The sequence below is a fragment of the Lissotriton helveticus genome, chromosome 9, assembly GCF_964261635.1.
Source record: "Lissotriton helveticus chromosome 9, aLisHel1.1, whole genome shotgun sequence".
Taxonomy (NCBI): Eukaryota; Metazoa; Chordata; class Amphibia; order Caudata; family Salamandridae; genus Lissotriton; species Lissotriton helveticus.
Window position 1 is genome coordinate 944,462,650 of NC_136070.1, and position 19,833 is coordinate 944,482,482.

The 19,833-nt window shown below is 46.9% G+C and overlaps 2 protein-coding genes across 6 annotated transcripts in view; one reads left to right on the forward strand and one right to left on the reverse strand.

The window, feature by feature from the left end:
- LOC144782056 (galectin-4-like) overlaps positions 1-11,046 on the forward strand; it is a 141,243-nt gene extending 130,197 nt beyond the window's left edge. For all 5 annotated transcript variants that reach the window (XM_078661195.1, XM_078661199.1, XM_078661197.1 and 2 more), the window contains one exon: positions 10,761-11,046. In XM_078661195.1, the coding sequence (XP_078517321.1) occupies positions 10,761-10,907 (147 nt within the window). In that variant the 3' untranslated portion in view covers positions 10,908-11,046. The remainder of the gene's footprint in view (positions 1-10,760) is intronic.
- Positions 11,047-13,173: 2,127 nt separating this feature from the next.
- Positions 13,174-19,833, reverse strand: part of LOC144782058 (galectin-4-like) — a 37,585-nt gene continuing 30,925 nt past the window's right edge. The window contains exon 5 of the mRNA XM_078661200.1: positions 13,174-13,530. Within this exon, the coding sequence (XP_078517326.1) occupies positions 13,515-13,530 (16 nt within the window). The 3' untranslated portion in view covers positions 13,174-13,514. The remainder of the gene's footprint in view (positions 13,531-19,833) is intronic.

Below are 19,833 nucleotides of genomic sequence, written 5' to 3' on the forward strand. Positions count from 1 at the left end.
GGGCCCAGCTGGATCACCGAGTGCGATCCAGCTGTGCTGCAACGCCTGTCTACAGCGGAGCGGGATTTCGTGTGCAAGTGAAAAGTGCTATGTGTAGTGAGTTATGTGCTAAAAATGCCTATAGGAAATGCCCTTTTAAAAGTTTTAATGAAAGGGTCCTATGGCATGGGTAAAAACATAGGTGGGATATAATTAAGGTAGAAATGTCCCTCTATATCGCAGTCAAAAAGGTGTAGGTCTACTGGTTTCAGCCTTCTACGATAGTCGTGAGGCTTTCTTCAGGACCAAAGGTGTGCGGGGCCAGAAAACTTACGTGGCCACAGCAGTGTGTATGTATATCAACGCGCACCCTAAAGCGCGTTGTGTATGTAGTGGATCAATATACTCACAGATCCAATTCGTAAAGTATGTTATCTTTACGAGTAAAAGGCTACATGGATCCTGCCTCACGTTGGAGTGCTAGGGGACGGTTCGTCTCCTCTAGCTTAGCATCCAAACCTGGTACGTGGAGCTGGACCCGGTAACTCGGACATTTTTAGCACATAACTCACTACACATAGCACTTTTCACTTGCACACGAAATCCCGCTCCGCTGTAGACAGGCGTTGCAGCACTGCTGGATCGCACTCGGTGATCCAGCTGGGCCCTGATGATGAAGCATGCCACCTACCAGGTAGGTGGGTGAGGGGTTTCTTAACAACAAGAATTTGTTGTTAATACCAATTGACCAGGCACCAGGGTAATATCCCTGACCTGTACCTGCTTGAGGTCTTGTCCTCGTTGTTCTAACATATACTTTTGGGGAAAGGACAAGCTCCATTGTCTATTCCTCTCTCTCTTGTTGCTACTGAATAACGTAACTGGTGTTCGTGTAAATCGCTCCAGTACCTTCGGGTCAGTTTTGTGCTATATAAAACCACCCCAAAAAAAAGTGGTCAAATAGTTTAGATAGTTATTTTCTCACTACAAAGATGTGCAAGTAACATGCACGTTTGCCTCCCTGCAGTCCCAACCACATCTATAAATTGGGCACTGTTGAGTTGAGCAGTACACAGCATCTAATATTAGCTGTCAACATGCAGTTCATGTTCTGTTGTGTGCTATGTGAATTATTAGTACTGCTGTAATTATACAAACATATTCCACTAGAATACAATGCACCTCATAAGGAGAACCGTCTTTCCAGTATATGTGTAAAGCTTGCCACTCTGCCTTTAGTGTTTGTTTACAGGTCTTTTTCTGTGCCATTTGGAGAGTAATTTCAGATCTTCTGTGCGTAAAATTGATTAATTTCCCAAAAAAGACGATATTTCCCTTCCGCCTGTGTGTATGTGAGGAGTCATGACTAATGGCATGTGTGTGGCAATCAGGTGTACAGGTGTGATATGACTGGACCCACATGTGCTTGTGAACGGTGGCCCTCCCTCCACCGGATATCCTGACATATGCAGCACAAGTTAGGTGTTCCCTTCCGTGTCACCCTTGGGGATGTAACATTTGTCTGGTTGACTACGCCCCCTTACAGAGCCCTGTAGCATGCTTGGGATGGTTGGGGAATCAACATTGATTGATATCTTTGTGAAGTCGGGTCTGTCATTCCAGTTCACATCACTGAGTTCATCTGTTGACTCCCTATTTTTCACTCTGCATGGATCTGTCTGAAAATAGTAGACCCCACTTGGGAAGTCTGACTGGTTTCTGTTGTGATAGGCACTGCTATGACCACTTGTCTGTGACACTTCCAGTGGAAATGGCAGGGTAGATGTGCACACTGTAATACATGACAAAGAAATGAAGGAATGCTTGAACTGAGACGGCATTCCAATCCATCATGTTCAGTTCACTGGGCCACTCTTAACACAGACCAGCCATGTGCAAATCAATCTTAGTCCTGCTCCAACAGGAACCGTCCAGCCTAGACTGCCGCGTTAGGTCCACTCTGGACAGGAACACAAGCAACACTAGACCCGTGTCACCCTTCTTAGGCCTCATCGGTGTGGCATAACTTGAGTAATGTGGCACAGTGAACACAGAAACATCGTCTGGGAATACCCATGGCACTCAGGGTGTGTATCTCAAACAACAAAGTGATGAAAGGAATGCTCGAACAAAACTTTAGTGACTGGTGATCACTTATGGCTGAATTCCAGTCCATCCTTTATACCTCACTGTGCCAGTCTGGACAGACGCCAGCCATATAAAAATATGCCTTGGGCGTTCTCAAATAGTACCGGGTCAGGCATCCTCCAGATGGGAATATATGCAACCCCCAGACCAGTTTCACCCTAGTGAGGTATAATTTGAGTCCTGTAGGAAAGTGGACACGGGACTCATATTTGGCCGTACCAGTCACACTGAAGGTGTATGTTGCAACAAATAACAGTATGATTGAAGGAATGCTTGAAAGTGTCCCTTCCTGCGCATAAACAATCGCCCCTGCAGAACAGGCACCCTTGAAACATGGTGCAAAGGTGCCAGAGGCAGCTTTATTAGCGCCACCACTAGGGGAAACTCAGGAGTGCGCCATACTTTTGTAAATACGGCGCATCCCTGCGTTTTAACCGCATGCGTGCGGGCGGAATTCCGCCCGTACGCTGGGTTTTTAAAAATCGCACTTTACGTGACGAGCTGGGCTCGTCATGAGCGTGCGAGGAGGCTACGCCATGACGAGCCCAGCTCGTCATGAGCGTCGAAGGGGTTAAAAACATCAGAGCATGACGTTACCTCTTTTGGCGTAACACCATACTCTGACATTTTGTTGTAAATATGCCCCTTTGTGTCCTTAATCGGGTGCTAAAACCGGTTCTGGAGGCAACGTTTTAAATGTACACATTCCAAACTTCAAGAAGTTTGATGAAATTAACATTTGTTTTATATAAAACAGCTAGTGAAGGGCAAAAAATCATTTTTTTTATGGGATAAAAACTCCATAAATTGCCTTTACCGACATGATTTATCAACAAGATAAGTAAATCATCTTTGGGAATGTTTTCCACTTATTTTTTTTACAAGTACCAACATGGCTTTTCATGGAAATGTTTTGCCTGGGGCTTAATTGGAGAAAAATAATGATTTACTGTTGCAATTTAATGAAGCTCTGAATTTCATCTGGTTCCAACGGTGGAATGAAAAATGTCCACACTCCTAGAATTAGGCTTTTGGGTAAAGCTGAATGAATACTTTGGTTATACTACAAATTGTATCCAAGGAAAGTATGATACACATGTGTTTCCCACTGATGGCGCTGTTGAAAGTGGGAAAGATGTGATGAGTGTATTTTGACACAGCCCCCGCAAACTCCCTTGAGAAAGAGTGATATGGTGGTAACATGCCACTTCATCTCTGCTTCGTAGCACTCTGAGACATCGTAAGCATGCAGAAATGTCAGCACATGTTGATGTTGAGTGAGCACTGTGCATTAAAGGGCTTGCAGACAAGGGCGAGCCCTCTACTATGGTGGAGGAGCGTCGCCCCACTGCTGAAATGCAGCAGTCAAAAGAAAAATAAATTGACAACTATTTTACTGTCATTTTTAGGTTTCGGCTAGCGTAGGCTGCGCAATTGCGCTGTCTCGCTGGCGAGATTCAATGAGATAGAGAGAATATCACTAGCGAGGTTAAGCCCCGCTCCTCTTCTCCATTGGCTGGCCACCTAAACGGTGGCCAGCCATTGGAGAAGAGGTTCTAGTGACGTTCTTCTTTCTCTTTAAGCCCCGTCCATTTCAGATTGGGTTCCTTGACTTACTGCTGAAGTAAAAGGTTTCTTATCTTCTTTATGGGTCCAGATGGCTCCATAAAGAAGATAAGGAACCTTTTACCCCAGCAGGAAGTCGGGGCGCCCAGTCTGAAAAGGACGAGGCTTAGAGACAAAGTCTTACTAAAATAATGGCGACCCGTGTTCCTGCAAAGTTGTAACCAATTCACAAAGGCTGACTGACCATCTTTCAGCTGTTTATCGGTGTATTTGGTTATTACGTCGGTAGTAATATGAGTAATATGGGTGTAAGTATAAGGCGTGTGCTTTACATGGCGTTTTCTAGTTATCTTTCCTACTGGCTGCAAACATCTGAATGAGGGGGGTTAACACTGTCACCGCGGAAGCCTAATAAATGTTTTTGTAGACACCACTGTCCCCCCTCTGACTGTCTCTTGCTCCGGACAGCCCTGTGGGTGGGTTTCTGTCAGCTTAGAAAGAACATGCCCAGATGGGACTGTGGAGGAGGGAGGTGTCCGGTCAGCTCTCGCGCTGCAGCAGAGCCATCTTACAAAGACCATGGCCGCTTCTCCTTATCATGGGAATTCCACCTGCGGCAACTAACCGCGATCCCAAACAGAGGGGGCTGTAACCTCAGCCCCCGAGTAAACTTCCTGTTTATCAGAACTTTCCATTCTTTCTTCCCCTCGTGCGCCGCACAGCTGAAACAAGAAGCCAGGACAATATAGTGATTCTCTCAAGCAGCCAAGCAGCTCGTGGCAAGAGGACAGAGACGTGATGTACTGCCCTACGAAAGAGGGATCAGGGGTGACGCTATATAAAATCGCATTCAATTATAATGAAATCCTATGTAGAACGTACCGCGAGTGGTCTAGGAAGAAGGAACCAGGGAAAGTGTACATCCCTAGGGACTAGGGAGCACTCATGGGGTCACGGTATATTGCTCTAGGAATGAGGTGCCGGGGACAGCGCTGCTGCCATAGGGAGTAGAGGGCAGTACAGCGTGAGTGGCTGCCAGATATAGCGTGCTAACCTAGAAGTTGGCACTAGACGAAGAGGGCCTTCTCAGACGGAGGTGTCCAGGAAAATGAGCTCCTCTAGGAGGTAGGGTTAATAACAAAGCTTGCCTGCTCTGTAAGGTGAAGCAGGCAGTGGATTAAGTGCTAGAGTGGCTAACAGTAACGCTGGGGAACCAGGTTCGAGTCTGGCGGGAGACTCAGGCATCCTGTGATTCTAGGCAAATCACTTAATCTCCTTGTGCCTACAAGAAAAATGTTATGTTATGTTATGTTAGGGTGATTTATTGTGCGCACAGATACTCCAGCCAAGGAGCGTCCCGGCGCAGAGACAAGGTAGAACATAACACAACAGGAGAATAAAAACAAAACAGCTAAAACAAGAAGGTTTTTATAGCCCTCCGGAAGGTCAAGAGGTCCTCCATCAGACGGATTTCAACAGGCAGGGAATTCCATGCTGACGCGGCCATTACCCTAAACGAGCGGCCTCCCATGCGACTGAGCCTGAATCTGGGGACCACCGCAAGGGCCAAACCCTGGGAACGGAGGCTACGGGTGGGAACATAAAAAGAAAGACAGCTCGACAGGATTTCCGGGCCAATACCTCTCAAGATCTTAAAGGCAAGACACAAGACCTTAAAGAGAATGCGCTTCCTAACCGGAAGCCAATGTAGAGAGCGAAGAACACCTGCCACCGAACTGAATCTGGGCAGGCCAACAATCGCTCTCGCCGCAGCATTCTGAACCCGTTGCAAACGGGTTAGTTCGGCCTGGTTAGCCCCAGCCAGGAGAGAGCTGGCATAATCCAGGCGAGAGATGATAGTAGCCTGGATCACCAGCTGCCTGGTTGGGGCATCAAAGAACTTGAGAACAGGTCTCAAGCCCCTTAGGAGTCCAAAACAGCAGGCCGCAGTTTTTTTAGTGTGCCCTACAAAAGAGAGGCCAGCATCCAGCCATACCCCCAGATTTTTCACCTCCGATACCGGGATCGGAGTAGGTCCCAACTCTGAGGGCCACCACTGATCGCCCCACAGCTCCACTCCCTTACCGACGACCATCACCTCCGTCTTTGTGGCATTAAGCTGAAGGCAATTGCCTGTCAGCCAACTAGCCACCGCCTTCAGTCCAGACTGAAACCTGGGGGCCTCAATTTCCGCATCCCCGCTGAGAGTAACCGCCAGCTGTGTGTCGTCGGCATATGAGACCAAAGTTAGGCCCCACTGCCTAGCGACATCAGCCAGCGGTCTCACGTAGAGGTTGAACAACGTGGGACTCAGCGAGGACCCTTGCGGAACCCCCATGGCCAGCGGTTGGTAATTGGACTTGAAGGGAGGGATGGCAACACAGAAGGAGCGGTCATCTAAAAAGGAGTGGAACCATTGCAGCGCCTGACCGCCAATGCCAGTCTCCTCGAGCCGATGCAGGAGGATGATGTGGTCCACCGTGTCAAAGGCGGCGCTAAGATCTAACAAAATAAGCGCCGCCGTTTGACCAGCATCCAGCCCTGCCCGGAGATGTTCCACCATCACAAGTAACGCAGTTTCCGTACTGTGCCCAGCACGGAATCCGTTTTGTGTGGGATCGAGGGCATTGGTCCGTACCAAATGCTCAGACAGGGCCAGATTGACATGGGCCTCAGTGATCTTGGCTGGCCAGGGTAGCAACGAGATGGGGCGATAACTTTCAGGCTTAGATGGGTCCAGGGTGGGCTTTTTAATAATTGGGGACACCACGGCTTGTTTCCACTTAGCTGGAACAACTCCCGTTTCCAAGGACAGGTTGACGAGGGAGCATACAGCAGGACGCCCCATAAAAGCCTGATCACGGAAGAGAGCAGGCCTTACTGGATCGGATGGAGATCCAGATTTAACTTGCAACGCAAGTTTGTCAAAGCCGTCCAAGGTGAGGGGGGGAAGACAAGCAGAGTGGTCTGATGGTGGGCCCCATTAGTGCTTTCCCCACTGTACCCTATGCTAGGGAATGTCCGATAAATAGCTTGCACCTTCCCCAAGAAGTAGGATGCAAGGGATTCACAGTGGGAAAGGGAGCTTACGGTCGTAGAGGTAGTCCGCTTCGTCGTAAGATCTTTTACGGCCTTAAAGATGGCTTTCGACGGATTAGAACTGTTCCGGAATTCAGTGGCGTAAAAAGCCGCACGAGCTCGGCAGATGGCTCGATGGTAGAGCTTGACGGACCTGGCATATGCAGCTTTTAGATCAGCCCCATAGGTCTTTCTCCAAGCCCTCTCAGCCCGTCTACAGGCCCCCTTTAGGGCCCGAAGTGCGCCATCGTACCAGGGACTCGACTCTCTGGAGTTGATTTTAGTTGATACAATAGGTATCAGAGAGTCCAAGGCCCTGGTGATCCAAGAACAGAAGAGGTCATACCCCTTTTCTACATCCGTCAAAGGGCCCAGCGGCTCCTCTAATAGAAGATGATGGAAGTCTTCTAACCTAAGCTTTTTCCAAGCCCTCTTCTGAACCCGTCTAGCCGAAGAGATGGAAGGAGCGGCAGAGACAGGGCATAGGATGGATACCAAGAAGTGGTCTGTCCATTCCACCGGAGAAACAGAAGTGATTTGAATCCCCGGCAGGTTGGTGAACAAGGGATCCAGAATATGCCCCCCCAAATGGGTAGGCTGGGAAACCATCTGGGGCAGTTGAAAGGCCTCTAGGTCAGAGGAGATGGAACGAACTGTCAAGCCAGAGAGGGTGTCGAAATGCAGATAATATACAAAAAAATGAATGTTTCCCCCTGTAGTGCAACTGGCGCTCATGTAAAGTGCTCTGAAACCTTCGAGTTTGCGCTATATAAAACTGCCAAAAAATAAATGAGCCACTGCTCTGTGTGTGGCTCTGTGTGTGGCTCTGTGTGTGTGTGGCTCTGTGTGTGTGTGGCTCTGTGTGTGTATGGCTCTGTGTGTGTGTGGCTGTGTGTGGGGTGTGTGTGTGGGGTGTGTGTGTGTGTGGCTCTGTGTGTGTGGCTCTGTGTGTGTGTGGGGGGGCTCTGTGTGTGTGGCTCTGTGTGTGTGTGTGGCTCTGTGTGTGGCTCTGTGTGTGTGGCTCTGTGTGTGGCTCTGTGTGTGTGGCTCTGTGTGCGTGTTTGGGGGCGCTGTGTGTGTGTGTGGCTCTGTGTGTGTGTGTGTGTTGCTCTGTGTGTGTGTCTGTGGCTCTGTGTGTGTGTGTGTGGCTCTGTGTGTGTGTGTGTGGCTCTGTGTGTGTGTGTGCATGGCTGTGTGTGTGTGTGGCTCTGTGTGTGTGTGTGGCTCTGTGTCTGTGTGTGGCTCTGTATCTGTGTGGCTCTGTGTGTGTGGCTCTATGTGTGTGTGGCTCTGTGTGTCTGTGTGTGGCTCTGTGTGTCTGTGTGTGGCTCTGTGTGTGTGTGTGGCTATGTGTGTGTGGCTATGTGTGTGTGTGTGGGGCTCGTGTCTGTGTGGGGCACTTGTGTGTGTATGGGGCTCTTGTGTGTGTATGTGGCTCTGTATGTGTGTGGCTCTGTGTATGTGTGTGGCTCTGTGTGTGGCTCTGTGTGTGTGTGTCTCTGTGTGTGTGGGTGCAAATGCAATAGGTCTCGCATTTGTGACAGATTAAGCTATTAGCATTGTAAATGACAATGCCATTTATTTATCTGTTTTCAAAACCAACACATAAATAAAAAATTTGTCATTTACAATGCCAATAGCTCTAACTTTTGCAAAGGCGAGACCGTTGCATTGTAAATGCCTGTTATTAGTCCGCTGAGTCGAGGGCGGGTGGGCCAGGCCGCAGCATCACACAGCAGGGGGAGGAGGAGTGGTAGGCACTAAAAGTGAACATGCCGGCCAAAAGTGAACATGCCGGCCAAACTGACATGAACTCTTGGATATCTCCAGGCTGTTCCTTGGAGATATCCTAGTGCACAGGGGGCACAGGCTCCCAGACCCTGCTGGAGCACAAAACTGACCCGCTCCGCCCAATCCCAGCGCTTCTCTCATGCTGGGAGAAGCGCTTGGGATTGGGTGGGAAATGCAAAAACAACAGTTGATGGACAGAATGCAGAACAATGTCATACATTCACCCCAGTACAGAGATCTGGGCCTAAATCCATCGTTTTTTTGCTCACCACACCACCCCAGTTCAGACATGGCTTATGCAAATCAGCCTTGACCCTGTGCCTCATGGGAACAGTCTAGCCCGAACTGCCAAGCCATGTCTTCCCTGGACCGGAATCAAGCATCCTAGGACCGGTTTCTGGCTATCAGCCGTCTTCAGCCAGGATACCTTGACTCCAGTGGCGTGGAGAGCACGGGACTCACGTCTGAGCATACCCGTCCCACTCGGGGTGACAAATGCAAAAACAACACATGGCAGTTCAGGCTGGACTGTTCCCATGAGGCACAGGGTCAAGACTGATTTGTATATGGCCATGTCTGAACTGGGGTGGCTTGGTGAGCAAAATAACGATGGATTAAACCCAGATCTGTGACTGGGGGTGAATGTTTTGCCATTGTGCAACATTCCGTCCATCATCTTGTGTGTTTTGCTGTTCACCCTATGTGGGAAGGGTATGCCCAGACGTGGGTCCCGTGCTCACTACGCCACTGGAGTCAAGCTATCCTGGCTGCAGACGGCTGATAGCCAGAAACCGGTCCTAGGATGCTTGATTCCGGTCCAGGGAAGACATGGCTTGGCAGTTCAGGCTGGACTGTTCCCATGAGGCACAGGGTCAAGACTGATTTGCATATGGCCATGTCTGAACTGGGGTGGCTTGGTGAGCAAAATAACGATGGATTAAACCCAGATCTGTGACTGGGGGTGAATGTTTTGCCATTGTGCAACATTCCGTCCATCATCTTGTGTGTTTTGCTGGGATTGGGTGGCGTCTGAGAGACTGTGCCCATGGGAATTGTAGTGCTCGGACGGGAGCAGAGGAGCAGCGCGGCGCAGGAGCAGTTTGTGGTGGCCAGCAAGAAAGGTATGTTTATATTTTTATTATTATTATTTTTCCCACACCTCCACCTCAGATTGGCAGCACATGGCCCTGGTGGGCATTGAAGCCTTTTCGTAAGCACGCAAATGGCCAGTTTCTGCCAGTAGTTGTACTGCGAGTCACTAAGGACCATCTAAAGGGCACGCTTTGGTTAGATGGTCCTCTGAGTGCAAATGCCCAAGCATGCTGCCTTGTCAGAGCTGATAAAAGCATCTTTCAAGAGTGGCATGGATATCAGTTAGGGGTCTCCAGAGGTATCAGCAGCTGCTCCTATCCAAGGTCCAAGGAGTCATGAAGGGGCAGCAAACAAGCCTTGCAAAGCCGATAGGTTTGACACTTGCACTCGAACACTGCCAAACGCAAGAAAAAGCTTGTTGTAGGGCAATCCATCAAATAAAAGGATTGCTTGGTGGAGACAATGCATGTATGATCTCGCAATTAAATGTGTGATGATGACAAAGTGAACTTGTCAGATGTAAAAGTCACCCAGTCAGCCAATAAAATGAAAGTGAGCATAAAATAGTCATGTGGACTGTTCTAATATGTGAATGTAAGTCTCTCAAGCCAATGCCCGTAGGTCCCTGAGCAAAAGAGCCCAATAGCTGTAGGCGGCTGAACAAAACCCCTTAGAGTATGTATACAATACAAGGCAACATTTCCCATCAAAACTACAGGGAGCTTTAAGAGCCCTGCTTGCTATTTTCACCCTATGTATACAAGTCTCATTTCCCCCTATTTCCATGTATGATGAATTTGCAGTTCTGTAGTGAAATATTCTTCCTTTAAAATCCAGTGCTAAAATGTCTGATGTGGGAGGGTTGTGTCTTCTTGTCTACATCAAGGAGAGGGGATTTATAATGGGGGAGCACGCCCAAAACACCAACTACGGGTTAAAAGTAAATGAATTTAAGAAAAGAAAAACTATTTTTGTTGGTGCCCCAGAGATAGAATAACTCATCGTATCTTGGACACATGGCCTCAAGGAAAGGGGGGATTAGAATAAAATAGTGGTCTCAGAATCTGATGATTCCCAAAATCTCAGTGTCTTGCTTCTTTCTCCAGATCTCTGTACGTTGTGGTAACTCCTGCTTCCAGGTCTATGTGAATGGACAGCACCTCTTCAACTTTGACCATCGCTTCGGAGACTTCCAGCAGATCGACGCAATAGAGATCGATGGAGATGTGGTCCTCTCCTCTGTCCAGCTTTGAGCTTGAATCTCCTAATAGAGAACCTTTTACAAGCCTACTGCACTTTTACATGTGGCACAGTTTAGTGTTTGGTGGTAATTGATAATCTTATGATTTCTGGAAGATGTGCTGAATCTGGAATAAAATCAATATTGCAAGATTTCCTATGTCGGAATTCCCATTTTTCCACTCAAGAGACAAACATATAGAGGCACATTTCTTAGACCCCAGGCCCAAAACTTCGGAACCATTTGAAACTGACCCTAATGGGAGAATCTAACTATTTTCGTTTCTGTAACCCCCCCTACAAATGGAGCTACTCAGAGCAGCCTTGCAAAACCACAGAATTGATGGTAGTGAGTGAGGAATATCTCGTAAGAGTCATGCCCGTTGATGATTTAACTCCTGCTACTCCACAATTCTGGATCTTAAATACAGGTTCTACAGTGCTTTGAATTCTCCGCGAGGCAAGGTACAGCACTAAAAAAAAACTTCCAGATAAACAGTGGTGGTTGGTAATGTGAGCAGGCAGGGGCGTGAGTGGGCCATACATGCACACACATACATACTCACACTTACCCTTCTACGTACACACTCACTCACACCCATATATTCACAGACACGCACACAGCCACCATTCCAAGCACATACACATGCATGCATGCACTAATACACATACATTAATACATACATGCACCAAACATTTTTTTTAAATCACCATGCTACAGAGGTGAAGCTTAAAAAGGTTCCTGGAGAGGTGGGGCGGTGGCCTCCTCTCATTGGGTGACCTTAGGTCAGTCAAGAGGAGGCAGCAGTCCCTTACTCATCACACAGTGGGATGGGGTCAGTGGGAGTTGCTGACCCCACCCCAGTTTGTGATGAGGTGTCAGTGATAGACACTCAGCCCTGTGCATGTTATAGGCGTTAAAACTGAAGTGCCCATATCTGAGGCTAGCAGTGGGGCTCCCACTCCTTATGAGGGGAGGGACCCCAAAACCCTGTGTGAGCTGAGGAGGTCAAGCCCACAGAGCTGTGACATCTTCCCCCAGCAAATTTCAGCTAAGTCAAACAAGCACCTGCGCATTTAACGCATATATAGCGCCTGCCTGCCTGATCTGAACATAAAAGAATGTCTGTCAGGCTGACTTTTGCCCAGCCTGAGAGACACTCTTTATGCCTCCAAAAAGTACAGGGGTTCATGCGCCCTTTAGGACAGGCTCCTGCAGCAGATAAATACATCACATAAATAAACTGCATACTGTTGCTATGGGGTGAGGCAATTCCATATGTGGATTTGCCTCCACACGGACAACTTCCTTAAGTAATCTGGGAATTTTCCCTAATTATCCATTCTAAATCAGGCTTGCGCTAAAATACTTGCAAACTTCCAGGTCAGGAGACACAGAGAAATGTGAACTCTTGAGTAAGCTGCCTTAGCACCTCACAGGATTCTGTAAATTATTTGTTGTGGTTTTATTTTTTCTGTTAATATTTGTTTTGCATTTCAGCTAAATGGCTAGACATTATCATTTCCTAATCAGATGTGGGATAGCAACAAGAGAGTTGTGTCCTCGTGTTCCATCGCGGTCACTGTGGCGCATTCTTTTGTTTTAGAGGGTGAGCGTTTAGGAACAACAGCTATCTGTCTTTTAAGAACACAGCACGTGGTCTAAACAAGCATGCCAATGGTTATTTAAAGATGAAGTGCAGCGTACAAGGTTGGAGCTAGTTATTAAGGGGCATATTTTCAAGCACGGCGTTAAAATTATCGCCGCTTTAGCGGCAGAAAACAGCTGCTAAAGCGGCGATAATGGGCTTGATAATAGGCCCTTGAGAATTCCAATAGAAGCCAAGGTTCAGACCAGAACATGGGCTTCTATTGGAATTCTCAAGGGCTTATTATCAAGCCCATTATCGCCACTTTAGCTGCAGTTTTCTGGCGCTAAAGCGGTGATAATTTTAACGCCGTTTCTTTATAATATGCCCCCAGGTCTTTGTGTAACCTCTACACACACTCCATGTATTTGTTTCTTCTCCCATTTTCCTTCCATTTTTGTTAGTGCATATTTACTCTTTCTCCACCTGTCCCAGTAAACTAAAGCAGAGTAGAAACCCTGATGTATATATCAATCTATACTCCATCATGAACCAGATTGTCCATGTAATGCTGTTGAAGATCCGATCTACGACGCTGAATGTGGTCAGAAAACCCATAAGATAAAGTGGCACAATGAACAAACAAAGAACAAAGGTAACGCCTGTTTTAAATAAAAGGCCCACAACTTGATTTGCTTTATATTGTATTTGTTTTATTAAAAAAAAGGTAATACTAATATTTTGGCTGTAATAAAAAGCCTGCCTAGTGAGCTCATACCAGGTGCTTCTCTAGCCTATTGTTCCCTTCCTTCCCCCAGGCCCCAATAATCCAGCCTTTCCTTCCCCCTACCACACAATATTTTGTGCATGTCTTGTTCCCCCAAGTGAGCTCGGACACCAGGCAGTCAGAGTAAAGCGTGGGTGTTCTATAGACAAATCCTTTCTTCTTCTTTCGTTGGGTTTTGGAAACGGAAAATCAATCCAACGATGACCGATCAGCAGCAAGTCACCGACATGAACTGCACAAGACGTTTAGTAACCGTATGGTCTAGAGGAGAAAAATATGAAAAAAGCACAGTTGAAAGATGATCAAACAAAAAAGAAAACAACAACACTGCAACAGTCTACCATTCTGCTTTGGATGCCTAGTGACCAGCGGACATCAAAGACATATATTTTATATTGTGTAATAACAACAGCTTAAAGTTCTGTTAGCAGAAGTTCAGACCACTGGTGTGGTGGAGATATGTCCTCCAGGGAATTTGTTTCACTTTCAGACTTCTATGCCATCATGGAAGAGGCTTTTCCACCAAAGAAGCTGTTTCCACGATGGAAGATGACATTTTGGTGCGAGGAGGGTCTTTCAGTGGAAAGTCTTCCAGTGCCTGTTTTACACGGTGTAACGAATCGGAAATGTGCACTGAAAGGGGTGTTACTTTGTCATTAGTCTAATCTCCCCAACATGCTGCGGGGCCTGGGTGTGGTGTCTGCCATCATGTTGGGGGCCCTTACATACTGTGGCATTCTTTCACCAAGATACAGTTGCCAGTCATGGTGGTCCTCCATCTCAGATTGGGCTGCTGCGCTGCCAACATTATTAGTACAATAGCCACGTCAGTGGACCCAGCAGCCCGCCTTGCCCTCAACAAGCCGGCGCGGACCCCCTCTGCCCCCCTGTTGAACCCGCTTCATTGGCTTCCGGTCAGAAAACTAGCCATTTTTAAGATGTTCTGTGTGGTCTTTAGATCACTACAGGGGAAAGGCCCTGCCTATCTCAGAAATAAACTCATATGGTACCAACCAGCCCGACAACTAAGATCTAGTAATGGCAATCTTCTGTGCATGCAAAGAATACACAGGGCAAGGATGGGTGGGAGAGCCTTTTCCTATTTGGCCGCCAGCCACTGGAACAATCTGCCGCAGAACATTAGGGCCTGCAATGAGCTAACCAGCTTTAAGAAACTTTTAAAGACCTGGCTGTTTTAGACATGCACGCCCAATAAGTACCCATTTCTCATAGCGCCGAGAGATCCCCTTGGGGATGATTCACTTGCGCTCTATAAATAAGTAAAGTAAAGAAGTGGAGACAGAGGCGTCTCCAACTGCAGGACCTCCAGTGTAGAGGAAACTTGTATTGCTGTAGTAATCTATTTTAGGTAGAATCCGTATTTCCTGCCTCAATCAGAGCAGGCTTAAAACAAAATTGCTGAGTCAACAGTGGTAGCATGTAAAAAAAAACACAAAGCTTAAATTGCACAGATTGTTCGGATGCGTTTTTTGTAGCATTTCTGAGCCATGCCCTGAGGGACATTGTTGTCTGAAATACAGTCAAGCATCAGTAGCACCCATTTAGCGCAGCCGAACACAGGTGCTTTAAAATGGTGGATTGGCCTCTTCTGCATTGTGTGTATGTTGCTTCTGGGTAAAATGTGCTTTTAAATGTAAGTCTGCGATGCTCACAACAGAAGTCCCAAAAGAGATTTAGAGGCCGATTACGATGCGGCCTCAACGGCTCCCACCGTTGGTCAGAGCCTCCAGGGCTGCATCCTAATCGGCCCCGCAGGTTACTTTCTGACCACCTAATTATGATCTAGGTGGTCGTAAAGTAAGCCGACTGGTCAATCTGGCTGGCTTCCGAAGGGCTCTCGGAGCCTGTCGGCAGCCAGCCAGTAATCTCAAGGGCTGGTCTTTCCGCCCTTGAGATAACAACGCATGGTTTCCATGCCGGCCTGTCCGACATGGAAACCATGTTGGAAAGCATGCTTGGGGGCCCCCAGCAGGGGCCCCTTGTGCTTGCGGCCTACAGTTGGGGGCCGAGGGAGCACCTATGGTGCATCCCTGTTGATCCCTGCACCACACCACAGGCTGCAGAGATAAACTGCACCTCCCTTTACTAAATGGGATCTTGTGTTATGGCCGTACCAAGAGCTCCCACTGAGAAAAGGGAGCATGCAGCCGAACAGTGAGTGGTCACATTGTAATGACCCGGCCGGGCCCACCGACCAGAGGTCGGTCAGTCCCAGGACAAGCCTAACAGCATAATCAGGCCCTTAGCCTCGAACATTCAACCCGTGCATTGAGCAGACCATCATGCACCCCAAAACATACTATACTAGTTCCCAAGTGGCCTTCCCATATACTAAACTTACAGTCACGTGTGCGTCAAGCATTCGTCACATATACCTAATGGCCCCTCAAGCACACTAAACATTTACAGGCACATTTACTATTATTTCATGCAACGTGGTGCAGCGAGGGAGATTGCTGGGCAATGTTGCATGAAAGGGAGAGAGCAGAAATGCTCCATATTTACACAGACGTGGAACATTTCTGCTCTCTCCTTGTGCTGGCACACTGTGTGCTGCCTAGTCCCATTGCTAGGACTCTTGCACCAGAGTGCAAGTGTGCCTGTGTTGCCGGCAGGATTGTTTTGGTGCTAGAAGGAACACCTTCCTGTACAAAAACAATCCTTAGAGGCATTTTCGTTTTTCTAAGTGTGCTACAGAGTGCAGCACACATGGAAAGAGAATGCAATGAGGAGAAATAAAGCTATTTCTCCTTGTTACGCTTCGGTTAGGAAGGCACACCATACTGGCACAAACCCAGGTATACAAGTTTTATTAAATCTGGTCTTGTGTCAAAATATATGGGTGGATTTATGGGAACATCACCCATGTAATGCCAGCCCAATGCTAATTAACGCAAGGAAGCACTATGGGGTGCCTTGTGTTACTCTGCATTTTACCATACCACACAAAGCCACTTTCGTGGCCTAGTAAATGGCAACAATTATTTTGTGTTTGGGCTTTGCCACAAATGTGACGCAACCCAGACGCAAAATCTTAGTAAATCTAGGCCCAAACATCTGATGGGCACTCATGTTTCTAGTGGTACCACCAGTCTGGATCGCCATTCCAGCTGTCTGCTCTGTGCCTTCGAAGTACCAGCATCCTGCTTCTCTCTCTTGGTCTCTCTGTGGGTGAGTGGGTGTGTTCCAATCTCTCTAGATGCCAATAGAGCAGGACAAACATCATTGGAATACCACTCCAGGAGAAGCTGTCCACATACACGATGGATGGCCTCTGGTCCTCAGGATTGCAGCAGGTCTCCTAATGTGACCTATTACTAAGCTGCCCAGTCATTTGTTCACTTTTCGAGGACTGCTGCTCAAGGGTTTCAGCCCATAACCCAGGTCACATCATGCATAACTCTAAAACATCTAGGTTCAGTGCAAATACCCATGGGTTTTGTCACAAAGCACAATCTACTAAGATAGTCAGATAGGGCTTGGCTTAAAAAACTAACACGAAAACAGGCAAAACTGTGGGGAAATGTGTTAATAAAAAAACCACATTTCATTGCACGTTCTGCATCGCATTTGGCGATGCAGCGCACACAACAAAATTTGTTTCGTTTCATATACTTACCTCCGTTCGGCCATAATGCGGAGTTTACTACCCCCCACTCTGCCCCTCCCCTGCCCTGCGTCACCCCCTGGCAGCACTCCCTCCAGGAGCTGCTACTGGTTTTCAGGTGTGTTTGTCAAATTGGTTAGTTGACAAGAACGATGATTATAGCTTCCAGAGTAGAACAGATTGACAGAGCTCAGATGTGGGAAATTGTTCCTATGATGGAGTGTAGTCACCTGGTATCCGTAATAAAGTGTCATTAAAAGAGCAAGACATAGAGAAGAGAAACACTGTGCATAGGAGGTTTGTTCAGAAGTCTGGGGGCAGAGTATGTGAGGGAATGATATGGAAAAAAGTGAGCACGTGCTAGGATCACCCGGTTTCTGCCTCTGTATTTGCAAGTACTCCCTTTTAACAAGAAAACTGCATTCACTATGGCCATTTATCAGTTTTTCACATTATTTCTCGTAAAATAACTCCTCATTTTTTCAATCCCCTCCCTAGATAGCCTTTCCATCTCCACCCGTGCCAAGAAAGATAATTCCATTTGCAGTTTGCTCGCTCTTAATAAGTCAATCAGTATAGTAACTGCCATATCAGCTTAGGTCTAGTGTCTCAGAGTAAACCACACCCATTTCCTTGCTATTTTCTTCTTTAAATAGCTTGTATGTAGTACGTATATGGGTGTTTCTGTAGCGTGCTCGTAGCCAAAAAACAGTGGAGCGATCTACAGGATCAAAGACAAGCATGAAGTCAACGAGTAATAGGAGAGGTAGCTGGTTTGTGGACAATAAATGCATTATGATGTTGCATTCTTTAAAGAGATGCAGCTTCAACTCTTTCCTAAAGTGGAGCCGCGTTGCATCGGTTCTGATGGATACAGGGATCATGTTCCGGATCCTTTGTGCATAATTGGAAAAGAGCTGCTCTCTTGTATTTTTATTTATGTTTACATTTGTTAGTCTACAGTCTGAGGGTTTGCTGAGACCCACTAGAGAGGATGAGCTTGTCCTCAAGGCAAGCGCGGTTGCTGGTTGTAATGGATTTGTAAATGACAGCTAGTTTGGAGAATGGTGCAGGCCACCAAGGGGAGCCAATGGAGTTCCATCAGGATGGGGAGTGGATGGGTAATGCAGCAAGCCATTACCGCCATTGTATAAGATAATGGCCTGTGTGTTGCAGCATGCAACAACATGAGTTTTTATTCAGTAAAATAAATAGGGAGAACATTTGTGGTTTCCCAACAATCTATATTGAAGGAATATTTGCTTTCACTCTAGAATGTTTGTCACAATTAGTTTGAAAATGTCATAAACTGATCTCCTTAAATCCAGGAAATGTTAATGCTTCAAATCAACTCCAAATTTAAAAATGTAACCATATATGGTAGTCTGATTAACGTGTTCAGTTTTGGTCACAAGTGAGGAATGCCAGAACACAGCACTGTGTTTTTATGCGGTGTATACGTGTTTACAGAACCAATACGCTGTTGTGAGAATGTCACTTTGGCTGTTCTGCTAGATTCCTTTCTTTTGTGGGGAGAAATAACAAAGGAAAAGAGTGTTCCTGGAGGAGGAGAAAGAAGTGCAAAGTGGCTAGGAACACGCAGTGCTGGACATTTTCTGGTGCTCAAGAAAAAGGCTTACCACGGGAAGAGATAGGAGACGATGGAGGAGACTGAGAAAGTGAAAGTTTAAAGGGGAAGTTCTGCTGAACACGGGTATGCATGCATTGAACCACAGTGCATCCAACATCCCTCAATAACACAGTCATTTAAATTTTTCAAATGTACCGCCTGCCACCCAACTTTTCTTCCAACTGACCAGCTGAAAGTTAACTCTTGACAGCCGCCATCTTTCTTCCTCCCTGCAAATTTTAAGTGGAAGAGTGACACGTGCTACTGTGTTACATTACGTAGATGTACTGATGAGAGTACTCCACATTAAGTAATAAAATATTGTGCATTTTTTTGAAGGTCACTCATTTTCAGGCTATTGCTCTGTGAATCTGTAGTGTGTCCAGACTTTTTCCAGTGAGAGAAGGGTCAGCTGAGCTCTCTAGTGTAAAGTTCCACTGTTAAGTGAAACCCACAACCATGTGCTGACAGCCAGTGTGCATGTTGAGAGAGAGTGAGTGTGAGTGTGTGTATGTGTGTTTGTGAGTGTGTGTATTTGTGTGTGTGAGTGTGTGTGTGTGTGTGTGTGTGTGTGTAAGTGTGTGTATATGTGAGCGTGCGTGTGTGTAGCACATGTGTGGTAGTAAGGTGCTTTGTGTTGTCTGAGCATTGAGGCCAGTAGGATGTATTTTGGAAGCCACTGATTTAGCAAGGTACATGATGGAGGATGAGGACAGCTCCCCCAAACAGTGGATGTGTACTACCTACATTCATGCGGCTTGAGGGTGGAGACACAGACACACAAGTAATGAGGGTGGAGACAGCATGAAGACATTTCTTTTTTTAACAAGGGGCTGGCTAGTTCTGGCTGAGAACTGCCATTTTGCAGGTGTTAGGGGTGATGAGTTGAACAGAAGTTTCTGTTGTTCAAGGTGGAGAAGTTTCTATTTTTTCTGACCTTGTTTACTGACTAGATGAGAGCCAAGTGAAGATAATTCACATTCTATTGTACCAATGTTTCAGACACTTGTGCTTGGAGCTAGCCCCATTGCTACCTGCTGTAAGAAACATCACTTTGCACAAAGGATGTACCTAAAATGCAGCATGAAAATGACATTTGAAAAAGAACCATCCTAAACTGGTTTTGAAGTCTGAGACCGTGAATCCACTTCCTCTGTCTGCAAAACGTGAATAAAAGTGAGATCCTAATCACCCAACTTTGTACCAGTCCCAGATTCTTCTTGACCAATGAATGGAGTTCTCCACAGAGTTATGCTATGTGATTACATACTTTCTTTTTCATGGAAGACAAGCACTGGGCTGGACA